Source organism: Ruditapes philippinarum, unplaced genomic scaffold (genome assembly GCF_026571515.1).
Source record: "Ruditapes philippinarum isolate M1 unplaced genomic scaffold, ASM2657151v2 ctg9323_1_1_1_1, whole genome shotgun sequence".
Taxonomy (NCBI): Eukaryota; Metazoa; Mollusca; class Bivalvia; order Venerida; family Veneridae; genus Ruditapes; species Ruditapes philippinarum.
Genome location: NW_026860159.1, coordinates 134 through 15,232, shown reverse-complemented (window position 1 = coordinate 15,232; position 15,099 = coordinate 134). Strand labels below are relative to the sequence as shown.

At 34.1% G+C, this 15,099-nt stretch overlaps 1 protein-coding gene across 1 annotated transcript; it reads left to right on the top strand.

The window, feature by feature from the left end:
* The first annotated feature begins 773 nt into the window (after positions 1-773).
* LOC132759079 (uncharacterized) lies at positions 774-14,753 on the top strand. The gene is made up of 5 exons (XM_060750804.1): positions 774-908; positions 4,225-4,367; positions 6,669-6,803; positions 8,514-8,601; positions 11,323-14,753. The coding sequence occupies exons 1-5, from the start codon at positions 857-859 to the stop codon at positions 11,748-11,750; spliced, it is 846 nt and encodes a 281-aa protein (XP_060606787.1). The 5' UTR covers positions 774-856; the 3' UTR covers positions 11,751-14,753.
* The last annotated feature ends 346 nt before the right edge of the window (positions 14,754-15,099 follow it).

The window sequence follows — 15,099 nt, the reverse complement described above, 5'->3', positions numbered from 1 at the left end:
CTTTACTGTAAAGTCATTATTTATACCTCAAATTCATCAGTCTTTTTCATGTTTTTGTCAATTGCAAAAATGTTGTGCAACAATCTTACGACAGTCTTTACAAATTGCTACTAGTCACTGATAGTCTTGAGTAGTCTTTAGAAATTTTGCGATGGTCGTATGACAAGTTGTAGGTGATCGCATGACTGGTCACGGTTGGTGGTAAGTAATCCCAGACAATCTTGAGACCATCGTATGTTTGATGATAACCTGTCGGGTGATTGTCAATGACTGGTCGTACAATAATAGCGGAAGTAAATTTATCTGTGCACAGAGGGTTTGGTCGCAGACAATCGCAGACGATCGTCAGTTTTACATGTCGCTGATACTCGCAAGCAATAATAAGCTCTAGTGTTACTGGGGTTTTAGCTAACTTGAACTTTAAACTCAAGTTTTCAAATATCACTGACAAAAATAGCAGAAATAAATAAACTTCTTGTTAGTTTATATTAGGGCTGTAATTGAATATTGCAATATCAATATATCATCAATATTTTTCTTCCCATACAATATTGATACACACTTTCAAATATCATTACAAGCTAAAATTTATTTATTTCTGTTAGTGAATATACCTGCCTTATGATTGAGAAGTAATTTTTTCCAGTTTTCTTGGCTAACTTGAACTTTAAACTCTGTGGGATAGTAGTTTCAAATTTGCTACTAGTATGTAGTTTCTGTAAAAAGAGTATCTTTCACTCTTACAAGGCAATTTATAGTTTCCTTTGTAAATCATTTTTATACATGTAAAAGTAAGTTTCCTTTTTTTTGTGTTATAGAGATGCAATAAAAATGGGATAGAAAGAAATTTGACACAATGGATCTTAAGAATTGGGTACAGGTGTTTGTCTTTCTTCAAGTTATGATAGGTATGTACAACCTAAAAGTTGAAATTATCTGTTGTTTTGAAAAAATAATCAAGCAGCACCCAAGTGATTTGCCTTTTATTATTACCTTTACTACATTGAAAGTAAAGTTGGGGCTATCATACTCATGCATCAATGTCAGTGTTGATGATAGTGTAGGCATCAGTGTTTCACTTTGTTTTCATAGTAAAAATCACACAAAGTTAATCACAACTGTATCATAATATTGACTCCACTAGCTGACCAAGGTTTTTTTAATTGATGGGGATGGAAATATTTTGTTCAACACTTGTGCACTATTTAATAATTATGATTTGATATGACCTGCCTCCCTCACCTCTGCTTAATTATCTTGCAAAATGAAAAATATTTGCTTGAATATAAGAAAAAATAAAATATTTGTGTGGTTCAGTGGTTATACTGTAATAACAGGATAGAAATAGGTAACATCTCAGTAATTCTTATTCCTGTATTTTACAGCTGAATAAAGGCTGTTTCCCTTAGCCCAAAAAGGTACATTTTCCCCTAAAAAAACTAGTATTTTCCCCTGAAATGCCCTGTGTACTTCTTCACCAGAACCATTACTTTACAGCATCTGACTTTTCTATCCCTATACATGGCCTCTGCTATGTACCATAATTGAAATTGAAAATTTAATAAGATATGTGGCTAAATTTTAATCTCGGTTGTTGGAATTTTTATTTCAGATTTTCCCCCTTTTATGATTTATTGCATCAAGGCATTGTTGATATGATATTATGTGATGTTACTGTGTTAATATATCAATTTATATAAATATAGTAAAGACAAGTTGTTTATTATCAAAATAATGAACCTTGTACTTTTGTTATTTGTTAAACAATTTGGATTTGGAGGCATTATAACTGATCAATTAACATTATTTTTAGCTCACCTGAGCATATGCTCAGGGTGAGCTATTAGGATCACTCTTCGTCCGTCGTCCGGTGTCCGTCGTCCGTCGTACGTCGTCCGTTGTCCGTTCACACTTTTCACACGACATCTCCTCTGAAACCATAAGGCAGATCATAATGAAACTTCACAGGGATGTTCCTTGTGTGAAGCCTTAACAAAGTTGTTCAAAGAATTCCATTCCATGCAGAACTCTGGTTGCCATGGCAACCAAAAGAAAAAACTTTAAACATTTTTTTCTAAAAAACCCAAAGAGCTAGAGCTTAGATATTTGGCATGAAACATCTTCTAGTGAGTGTCTTCTGGGGTCAAAATTGGCCCCGCCCCAGGGGGTCATTGATTTTCCCTATATGCATATAGTAAAAACTTAAAAAAACTTCTTTTAAAGAACCCAAAGAGCTAGAGCTAAGATATTAAGCATGAAACATCTTCTAATGAGTGTCTACCAAGATTGTTCAAATAAAAGCCCTGGGGTCAAAATTGGCCCCGCCCCAGGGGTCATTGATTTTCCTTATATGCATATAGTAAAAACTTAAAAAAATCATCTTCTAAAAAACCCAAAGAGCTAGAGCTTAGATATTTGGCATTAAACATGTTCTAATGGATGTCTACCAAGTTTGTTCAAATAAAAGCCCTGGGGTCAAAATTGGCCCCGCCCCAGGGGGTCATTGATTTTCCCTATATGCATATAGTAAAAACTTAAAAAAATCTCTTTTAAAGAACCAAAAGAGCTAGACCTAAGATATTAAGCATGAAACATCTTCTAATAAGTGTCTACCAAGATTGTTCAAATAAAAAGCCCTAGGGTCAAAATTAGCCCCGCCCCAGGGGGTCATTGATTTTCCCTATATGCATATAGTAAAAACTTAAAAATATCTTCTTTTAAAGAACCCAAAGAGCTAGACCTAAGATATTAAGCATGAAACATCTTCTAATGAGTGTCTACCAAGATTGTTCAAATAAAAGCCCTGGGGTCAAAATTAGCCCCGCCCCAGGGGGTCATTGATTTTCCTTATATGCATATAGTAAAAACTTTAAAAAATCATCTTCTAAAAAACCCAAAGAGCTAGAGCTTAGATATTTGGCATTAAACATGTTCTAATGGATGTCTACCAAGTTTGTTCAAATAAAAGGCCTGGGGTCCAAATTGGCCCCGCCCCAGGGGGTCATTGATTTTCCCTATATGCATATAGTAAAAGTTAAAAAAATCTTCTTTTAAAGAACCAAAAGAGCTAGACCTAAGATATTAAGCATGAAACATCTTCTAATAAGTGTCTACCAAGATTGTTCAAATAAAAGCCCTGGGGTCAAAATTGGGCCCCGCCCCAGGGGGTCATTGATTTTTCCTATATGCATATAGTAAAAAACTTTAAAAAAATCTTCTTTTAAAGAACCCAAAGAGCTAGACCTAAGATATTAAGCATAAAACATCTTCTAATAAGTGTCTACCAAGATTTGTTTCAAATAAAAGCCCTGGGTCAAAATTGGCCCCGCCCCAGGGGTCATTGATTTTCCCTATATGCATATAGTTAAAACTTAAAAAAATCTTCTTCTAAAAAAACCCAAAGAGCGAGAGCTTAGATATTTGGCGTAAAACATTTTCTTATGGATGTCTACCAAGTTTGTTCAAATAAAAGCCCTGGGGTCAAAATTGGCCCTGTCCCAGGGTTTATTGATTTTCCCTATATGCATATAGTAAAAACTTTTAAAAAAATCTTCTCTTAAAGAACCCAAAGAGCTAGAGCTAAGATATTAAGCATGAAACATCTTCTTATCAGTGTCTACCAAGTTTGTTCAATAAAAGCCCTGGGGTCAAAATTGGCCCCGCCCCAGGGGGTCATTTGATTTTCCCTATATGCATATAGTAAAAAACTTTAAAAAAATTCTTTTTTAAAGAACCCAAAGAGCTAGACCTAAGATATTTAGCATGAAACATGTTCTAATGGGTGTCTACCAAATTTTGTTCAAATAAAAGCCCTGGGGTCAAAATTGGCCCTGTCCCAGGGGTTATTGATTTTCCCTATATACATAGAGTAAAAAGTTAAAAATCTTCTTTTAAAGAACCAAAAGAGCTAGAGCTAAAATATTTAGCATGAAACATGTTCTAATGGATGTTTACCAAGTTTGTTCAAATAAAAGCCCTTGGGTCAAAAATGGCCCTGCCAGGGAGAGGGGGGGGGGGGGGGGGGCAAAAGTCATTGTTATTCATTATTTGTGTATAGTAAAAACTTAACATCATGAAATATCTTCTAATGGGTGTCTTCCAAGTTTGTTGAAATAAATGCCCTTTGGTTTAAACTGGCCCGGCCCTGGGGGCCTATGTTCAGGTGAGCGACCCCAGGGCCATCATGGCCCTCTTGTTTTGTATACTTTTTCTTCGACTTTGTAGGAATTGTTGGTCAGAATGAGATATGTACATTCTATGGTCTAGAGGCAAACTGCAGGTATCGTATTGATGCTATCTCCCTGTCACACATCAGGGTGGAGATCAATCAATGTGCCGACCCTGTTGAAGTCACTTTCTACATCAAAGTTAGTATCAGCTACATTATGGTGCATATCCATAATGGTACCCTCTTTGGGAAATCTACTTAAACAGTACACTCTGTGCAAATGCACAGGTTGGTCATTCTTTGCTGAAAACAAGTAGGTGACATACAACAATTTAGTAAATGTTCATTCTACTGATAAAAGGCGGTATGTCAGGTGAAGGAGATTTATTTCATGCTTTCAAGTGTTTTACTGTAATATATCAGATGATTATATTCTGATAAACCACTAGTGAAATTTATAAAATATAATTTTCACTGTAGCCGGACTATATCTGAATGCGGATGAACAGAAAATTATAAAAAATGGAATAACAGGCAGAAATAAATGCCGTCATACATAAATTTTGCTTCTTTAGGAAAAGAAAGTCAATGTCATCATAGATCATGTTAGAAATTTAACAAAATTAGAGAAATTCAACGGAACTAGATTTCAAAACTGATGATGTGACGTTATGATATTATGACGTCACAAAGGAGAATGCGCGACGTTACGCGGCAAAATCAGTGAAAAATTACTTAAAATCACTGAAAAAACATAAAATAAAAAGAAAATATATTTGGTTTACATATAAGATTGAAATATATTTCATTCGTGAACACCAGCAATTATATTTTCACTCGTGGCTACGCCACTCGTGACAATATTGCATCTGGTGTTCACTCAGTGAAATTATATTTCAATCTTACATGCAAAACAAACAAATATCCTCTATATATACGATAGAACACTAGAATGTTTTTACTTTGTCTTACCTGGTACTGATATGAATATGCACCATGTACATGTATTAAAGTGGCATTATGCTCATTATTTAATCATTGTCAAGTTGACCTTAATTGACAATATATTTCCAAAGATAGACTAATCTCTATTATAAATGGTGATTGACCAATAATTGAAAATGGCAAATGATTAATAGGATTAAATATAAAAACGGCCTTAAATATGAAAAATCTGCCCCACTCTTTATCAAGTAAATGTTACTGATGAATTGCAAAGAATATTTTTTAATTTTCTGTTTGTAATGTGAATTTTGTTTCTTATCTTTGAAGCAGAATATAAAATAGAAAACATTTATGGCAAAATGTTAGTTATTCTGACTTTTACCTGTACACTTGAAATTTAGACTTCACTCGGATTGGCATAATGTCACTTTAAATAAATAGTAAACATCACTTAGTGAAAGAATAGATATTTTTTTAACTGGTGGAACTTTGATATCATTTGATTAGCAACTTTATGGGCCAATTAGCCTGGCAAGGGGAGCTTTGCATTCACATGTTGGTCACAAAAATGCCATGTGAAATACTTCGCTTTGCATACATTTTCTGTAACAATTTAGATGAATACAAGGCAATTAAGAACATAACTCTAACCAGGCCTAAAACAAAATATTGTTTGTTTCCCCTCCTGCTACCTACCCACAAAACTCAGAGCTACCCAAAAAGTTTTACTGCCAAACAAAAAGATTTTTTTTTTACTAGATATTAAAGCAGAGTCTATTAATAAGAATCACATCTTCATATCTGTCTCATGTTTCAGCACTGTGAATACAAAAACTGGGATATATGTTAAATAAAACTTTGAAACTTAAGATATAAACTTCAAACACATGCTTATTATTCACAATTTATTTTGAAATCCATTTGATATTAGATAAAAAAAAACATTATGGTGTAAAGAAAAACATGACCTACCTACCCAAGTTAACCCAACCCAAACTGCCTTGGGTCGCAAAAGGGAAAATATAAAGATAATTTCAAGTTAGGCCCCAAGCGTTATAATAAGAAGCTTGCAGTGACTTGGTGCTAAAGCCAAGAATGTTGCTAAATTAGTTACTAGCAAATATAATACTTGCTCTGATATAGATTTGGAATTATTCATTGGTGATTTCAATATCAAAATATATTCAAAGATTTTTTCAATACATCTTTGAATTGTACTGTGAATTTAGGATACAAAAGGTTTATAATGATTAGACTTGATGATGGTGTTTAGTTTTAGATTGCAACCGCCTCTGTGGTCAAGGGGTTAGAGTCAATGACTTCTAATCAAGTTACCTCTCTGGCGTGGGTTTATTCCCCGGGAGATGCTTTGGTAGTTAAGCACGGAGGAAGGTAGTCTAGTACTGGTGTAACTCTCCAGGAAAGATGGTTAGGAAACTACCCACCTATATGACTGAAATTCTGTTTGGAAAAGGCGTAAAATGAAACAAACAAACAAACAAGTTTTAGATTGTTCTGTGTTTATGTTCAATAGTTTTCTATAATCTATTTTCAGAATGAGAGACCTTATGTAGATTTCAGTCACACATTTAACAGAGCTGATACTCTGGTGTCCGTGCCAAGATTCATGGTACGTACACAGCTCCGAGTTAGACTGACAAAGAAGAAAGATGATGTCATTAATATTGAGGTATGTTTCACTTATTACTGCAAAATCATTATTATCCATGGTGCACTAATTTTTGTGGTATTCGTGAATAAGTCAATCCACGAATTTAAGAGCCAATGAAATTTCATTTTAGACTGCTGTAAGATTATTTTGCATTACATTATTTTTTGGGAAAATAAACAATCCTCGAATTAAAGTACCCATGAAAATGTTCTTGATGACATAAACATGAAATTTCACTCATAGTAATTAAGCTTATCAAAACTCAGAAAGTAACTTAGTTTTGGCAGAGACATAGATAACATGTTATCTATGTCTCTGGTTTTGGATAACTTATGATTGTTCTACATTATTCAGAGATGTTCAGTACCCCTATTGATTTTGAGGTCACCAGGTCAAAGGTCAAGGTCACAGGGGCCTTGACTTCAAAAAGCTTGTCCGCCCAATAACTTAAGATTCCTTTGACCCACAGTCTTCATATTTGGCATGGAGGTAAGTCGTGATTAGTAGATGACCCTTTTTGATTTTGAGGTCACCAGGTCAAAGGTCAAGGTCACAGGGGCCTTGACTTTAAAAAGCTTGTCCGCCCAATAACTTAAGATTCCTTTGACCCATAGTCTTCATATTTGGCATTGAGGTTAGTCATGATTAGTAGATGACCCCTATTGACTTTGAGGTCACCAGGTCAAAGGTCAAGGTCACAGGGGCCTTGACTTCAAAAAGCTTGTCCGACCAATAACTTAAGATTCCTTTGACCCACAGTCTTCATATTTGGCATGGAAGCTAGTCATGATAAGTAGATGACCCCTATTGACTTTGAGGTCACCAGGTCAAAGGTCAAGGTCACAGGGGCCTTGACTTCAAAAAGCTTGTCCGCCCAATAACTTAAGATTCCTTTGACCCACAGTCTTCATATTTGGCATGGAGCTTAGTCATGATTAGTAGATAACCCCTATTGTCTTTGAGGTCACCAGGTCAAAGGTCAAGGTCACAGGGCCTTGACTTCAAAAAGCTTGTCCGCCCTATAACTTAGGTTTCCTTTGACCCACAGTCTTCATATTTGGCATCGAGGTTAGTCATGATTAGTAGATGACCCCTATTGATTTTGAGGTCACCAGGTCAAAGGTCAAGGTCACAGGGGCCTTGACTTCAAAAAGCTTGTCCGCCAAATAACTTAAGATTCCTATGACCCACAGTCTTCATATTTGGAATGGAGGTTAGTCATGATTAGTAGATGACCCCTTTTGATTTTGAGGTCACTGGATCAAAGGTCAAGGTCATAGGGACTTTGACTTCAAAAAGTTTGTCCACCCATTAACTTAAGATTCCTTTAACCCACAGTCTTCATATTTGGCATGGATGTTGATCATGACTATAAGGTGACCCCTATTGATTTTGAGGTCACTGGGTCAAAAGTCAAGGTCACAGGGACCTTGACAAAAAAAAGCTTCTATTCTCAATTGCTAGAGAATGTCCTGTCCGCAATGTATTGATTTTGACATTTTCACATTTGAAGCATGTAGAATACATAACTTAGCAATGCACTGGCTTAGTAACCTCAGATTTGGCAGGGAGGTTGTCCTTGAGCTCTAAATGGCCACTGTTGATTCTGACAAAGTGGTATGCGGGGGTATTCACGCCATCATAGTGGCAGTTCTAGTTTCATGTAGTTCATTTTAGTTTGCACTGATTCTGGCCCAAATATAAAAAGTTTTATTGCACATATTTCAGGCAGATTTCTTTGTATATGGACAGGAAAGGGCAGACTTTATTAATGATGATGTTAAACTTAGAGGACTAGAGGATCATTGTCCCTTGTGTAAGCTATTTTAGTTGTTGTTTTTTAGCTCACCTGTCACAAAATGACAGGATGAGCTTTTGTGATCGCTTTTCGTCCGGCGTCCGGCGTCCGTAAACTTTTACTTTAAATGACATCTCCTCATAAACCACAAGGCCAATTTCATCCAAACTTCACAGGAATGTTCCTTTGGTGGTCACCTTTAAAAATTAAAATAAAAAGCCTGGGGTCAAAATTGGCCCCGCCCCAGGGGGTCATTGATTTTCCCTATATGCATATAGTAGAAACTTAAAAAATCTTCTTTTAAAGAACTCAAAGAGCTATGGCTAAGATATAGAGCATCAAACATGTTCTAATAGGTGTCTACCAAGTTTGTTCAAAGAAAAGCCCTGGGGTCAAAATTGGCCCCGCCCCAGGGGGTCATCGATTTTCCCTATATGCATATAGTAAAAACTTAAAAAATCTTCTTTTAAAGAACCAAAAGAGTTAGAGCTAAGATATTTAGCATGAAACATGTTCTAATAAGTGTCTACCAAGTTTGTTCAAATAAATGCCCTGGGGTCAAAATTGACCCCGCCCAGGGGGGTCATTGATTTTCCCTATATATGCATATAGTAAAAACTTAAAAAATCTTCTTTTAAAGAACTCAAAGAGCTATGGTTAACATATTTAGCATCAAACATGTTCTTATAGGTGTCTACCAAGTTTGTTCAAATAAAAGCCCTGGGGTCAAAATTGGCCCCGCCCCGGGGGGTCATTGATTTTCCTTATATGTGTATAGCAAAAACTTAAAATCTTCTTTGAAAAAACCCAAATAGCTAGAGTTAAGATATTAAGCATGAAACATCTTTTAGTGAGTGTCTACCAAGTTTGTTCAAATAAAAGACCTGGGGTCAAAATTGGCCCCGCCCCGGGGTCATTGATTTTCCTTATATGTGTATAGCAAAAACTTAAAATCTTCTTTGAAAAAACCCAAATAGCTAGAGTTTAGATATGAAGCATGAAATATATTCTAGTAAGTGTCTACAATTTGTTAAATAAAAACCCTGGGGTCATAACTGGCCCGGCCCCAGGGGTGTCATTGTTTTTAACTATATGTGTATAGTAAAAACTTAAAAAAAATCTTCTTTTAAATAGCCCAATGAGCTAGAGCTTAGATGTTTAGCATGAAACATCTTCTTATGGGTGTTTACCAAGTTTGTGCAAATAAAAGCCCTTTGGTTAAATTGGCCCTGCAACGTTTGGGGGGGGTGGGGGTTGGGGGGGCCTATATACAGGTGAGCGACCTCAGGGCCATCATGGCCCTCTTGTTTATGTTTATTTTCAACCGCTAAAAGGCACTTTATGCCTCAGAAATCCAATATTATTAAATTCTTTAGAAATGTCAAACATGTGTTTAATAAGTCTTAGTAATGGATTTTTAGAGTATATTAGATGTTTTACAGTGGAAGAAAGTAGCACTGAATGTGCAGTTATTTGTCATAAAGGTAGCAAAATGTAAACAAGAATTAGATAGTATTTTGACTTCCATACGAAATACTAATTCATTACGTATTGAAGTCAAAATAATATCTAATTCTTGTTTACATTTTGCTACCTTTATGTCACATAACTGCACATTCAGTGCTACTTTCTTCCACTTTAAAACATCTAACATACTAATACATAAATAAATACTAATTCATTACATGTGAGGAAGCTATCCAGCTAGCTTACGAAACGTCGGTGGTTCTACTCAGGTGCCCGTTTGTGCCTGAAATAATGCATGGAGGAGCACCTGAGGTCTTCCTCCTTCAGTAAAGCTTGAAAGTCACCATATGACCTATACTGTTTAGGTAAATCAAACAAACTAATTCATTATAACTATACCAGCTGCCAACAAAGCAAAAGAAGCAAAGATAGTTCATTTATAGTTCATCTATATGGCAAATGAATATTGTTTGGAAACTGTATCAATACAAAAAATTTAAAGTTGCTCCAGCTCTTGAATATTTTTATGTATTCTTGAACATTCACATAGTTGTTCATCTTTTTAATAAGATTAAAAAAAGGTAACCTAATGAGGTAATTTTTTCTAGCTCACTTTATGTGGTACCGGTAATCTTTTTTGAGCTTTACTGATGGCTTGACCATTTGCATTGTTTTTGCTTTTATGTCACAAAAAATATTGACATGCTGATATGAAACATAAGAGGTTTGTAAATCTCATTCAGGAGAAGTGCAGTACACCAAGAATAATATCAATTGACTTTTATAACTGTTGAGTTATTGCACTTTTAATGATTACAGTGCAGAACTAAAGGACAATTCTTGATATATTTCTAATAATTTCAATAGGCACACCATTTTCAAAATGTGAAACAGACAAGGTATATGGAGCTGAAGTTTATGACAGAATTTGTGATTATAAATATAAAAAAAGAAATCAGTTTACATGTATTTTCATAATGTTATTCATTTTGAAAACCAAAATCTTGAAAATACTGTCATATTATTGGTTTTTGTTTTGCTATAATAAGTAAAATGTTTACAATTTAAGTGTGTAAGTTTATTTTTATGTTTGCTAAATAAAGTCCTCACAAGACTTCCCAACACACAAAAAAAATTAATAATTTATTACTTGACATCTTTTTATTTACATTTATTAATATGTATGCCTTACTATAAAATGTCAAAGTTAAAAGATTTTTTGATATTTTGTGTCATGTTAAAACTATTATTTATATATTATTATGTTTTCAGTGAATACAGCAGCAAAGATTGCTATAGGAGTGACGTGTGGACTGACAGTCTTAGTTGCCATTCTGATCTTCTCTTTGTTATATATTCGTTACAAAAGGAGAAAAAAGAGAGCAGCTTTTGCAGAGAACCAGCTTGTTAATAATGCTGCTGAGCTGGGAACCTCTACACCGGTTTCCTCATTGACAAATCTAAATGAGAGCCACATGGGAACCAGTCAAGTGGCTTCTATAAATAGTAACAATATAAATGGTGAACAAAATGCTAGTGATGCAAGTGCAGTGGTTTCTGATGAAAGGAGAAGTTTAGACGATGATAGAGGAAATAATGCACATAGAAATTCAGTTACATCAGACAGGGACAATAATAGACCTGACATTAGATTCTCAGATATATTAAAAAATGGAAATCTGAAAATTTCTGACTGTTAGATGATTATTTTAAGGCCTTTATGAAGTCTTTAGCTGTCAGTAACCTGGGACAAAATTTAATGGGAAGGCAAGTTAAGTATTTTGAAAATTGTATAGGTAAAAAGGTGAATGGTAGAACATAATTGAGGGGTAGGGGTGAGGGTTATTGTTGTTGGTTTTTTTTGGTGTTTTTTTTTTTTCTTGCCTCGAAGTAAAGTTTAAATTTAGCCTTGACTTGAATAATAAAGATAAATGTTAATGATTGACTTTTTTTATTACTAATCTAAATGTAAATGTTATTAAATCAATGCAAACCATATTGTTTTTACATTCCATGTTTATGTACATATATATTTACATATCATGTACTTTGTGTGTTCAGTATTTTGTAAATGTTGTTTTTCTAGAGTTTTATGTACATTACTTTGTTGAACAATTCATGAATCTGTATATTTCATTATTCATTGTTGATTGAATAAAGAGAGAAAAATATTACAGACTAATTTACCTCTGGTCTTGAACATTACACATTTTATGTATAGATCTGCATTTGAATAAAAGTTTTATTTGTATATACTTTTTCTAAAAATTAATATGTTATATTAAAACTTTCATTTTAGCATCTTATTAGTTCTTATTTGTTTTAACATTTTTCATTTGTTTGTATAATGATTTTATAATTAATAGACGTAATTTAATTATTGACAGTATAATGTAGTTTTAAATTTTTTAATAACAATTTTTGTAGGCATATATGTAAAATTATATCCAAGGTTTTATTGGCTATGATTTAGAACATTTTTAACCAGGTTTTCCGAAGGAAAAAAACTGGTTATTAGATTGAGGTATGTCGGCGGGCGGGCGGGCGGGCGGCAGGCGGGCGGGCGTAAACAATTTCTTCTGTGCGCAACTCCTCCTACATTTCTCAACAGATTTTGACCAAACTTTCACAGAAGCTTTGTCATCAAGTGCCCTGGCGCATATTGTCGGGGTTTTGCAATTAGATAATATTTGACCTAATTATGGCCCTTTGTTTTTTTTCCTTATATAAAATATATAGTGAACAATTTCTTCTGTGCGCAACTCCTCCTACATTTCTCAACGGATTTTGACCAAACTTTCTCAGAAGCTTTGTCATCAAGTGCCCTGTCACATATTGACAGGGTTTTGCAATTGGTGTATATTTGACCTAATTATGGCCCTTTGTTTTTTTTCCTTATATAGAATATATAGTGAACAATCTCTTCTGTGCGCAACTCCTCCTACATTTCTCAACAGATTTTGACCAAACTTTCTTAGAAGCTTTGTTATCAAGTGCCTGGCACATATTGTCGGGGTTTTGTGATTGGATAATAATTGACCAAATTATGGCCCTTTGTATATTTTTTCCTTATACAGAATATATAGAGAACAACTTCTTCTGTGCTCAACTCCTCCTACATTTCTCAACGGATTTTGACCAAACTTTATTAGAAGCTTTGTTATCAAGTGCCTGGCACATATTGTCGGGGTTTTGTGATTGGATAATATTTGACTGAATTATGGCCCTTTGTATATTTTTTCCTTATACAGAATATATAGTGAACAATTTCTACAGTGCGCAACTTCTACATTTCTCAATGGATTTTGACCAAACTTTCACAGAAGCTTTGTCATCAAGTGCCCTGGCGCTCACTAAATTCCCATGTTTCTTCCAAGACATCATTCAAGTATTTTTTTAAAATTGTGAACATACTTTTCTTGATATCGCACGAAACACCACACGCCAATATTGTTGACAAAAGAAAATGACAAGAGACGCAAAAATGCAAAAATTAAGCAAAAATAAAGTACTGTTTACCTTTCTAAAATATTTGGGAAAAAAAGGCGAATAGACAACATAAAATTTCTCAATCATTTTTGTTTGAGGAATATTAAAAAAGCCATAATTCCTCCTAAAAGTTCAATTAAAAACAAATGCCCCTTCATGACAAAGCTTCTGTGAAATATTTTGCTGAAAACCTGGTTGCATCGCATTGCGATGTTCCTTGTTAAATTATTAGACTTTAAAGTAGGAAAATCTTTTTCAACTGTTGGTTGCCTCCCTCCTGCACACTGTATATGATAGGTACCTAGAGTCCCTTTATGATGGGCCCATGCAGGACGGTGCTTTCTGATGTACCTGTTTACTTGTTACCATTCATTCTATAAGCTTAGTGTATGTAGTAGTAATGATAAGTTATTATAAATTAGTTCAGATTTTGTTAGGCAGACTCAGTACTTATTTTAGGTATGTTCTTGTAAATCAGAATTAGTATTTAGATCTATAACCTTAAGTTCTTATGATTTAGATTAATCATTTGTAACCTTATTGTTTGAATTGTAAATTAGACTTGATAAAAAAAGCAGTAACTTGCTAATAACACTAAACCATTGTGGGTTCGAATCTGCCAGTATCTTTGGATTATCCAGCTATCTTATTGCAATGTTGGTGGTTCTACTCTGGTGCCTGCTTGTGTCTGAAATAATGCATGGTAGGACACCTGACGTCTTCCTCCACCTGTAAAGCTGGAAAGTTGCCATATGACCTCTACTGTGTTGGTGTGACATAAGACCAAACCAAATAAAATAATTCTTATAGATCATCCTTGTAACTGAGATACACAACTAATTTTGTAACTTAAAATTCTTTAAAATAGTTTTGTAACTTAAAATTCTCTAAAAACATCATATGTTCTTAGATTATTTACCAGAATTTCTTATAAATTATACGTCACACTCAAGATAAGTGTACCTGATTCCTGAAATTCTTAGGAATTTTATCTAATACACTGTATTTAGGTTATTTTACTATTATCACTATTGAACTCAGTTAGTTGACCTCAAGTAAAAGTACTTAACTATTTGTTCTTATATCCCATCCCAGTGACATACATATGATGTTTCTCTAGTTGTATAATGTTAAGTAGACATACCTTAGTAATAACAGTCAGGATTGTTTTAATGAAACTCATCTTAATTGGATTTCTATTTGTTTTTTGTTTTTTTTTGTTATAAAATACTTTATACATGAGCTCTTCCCTCATTCTTAATTTACACGTTTTACTGATATTTGAATTGGAATTAAGTTAAGGAATGGTTACATTTCAATAATTATGTTCTTGAGCTTTGTATTGTACAGTATATAAATTTATTGGCAAATTTTAAAGCACTTTATGTCCAAGAAATGCTTTAAATTTACACTGTATTTTTCTTTTCTAAATCTTTTAATTTTTGGTGTCCTGTTACAGTTTCAAAAAGTTACTCATAGGCCAAATACCTGAACCATCTTTTACTGCTCTTGCTATTAGGCTATAAGTACAGATTAAGTATGTGATTCAATATTTTGTAT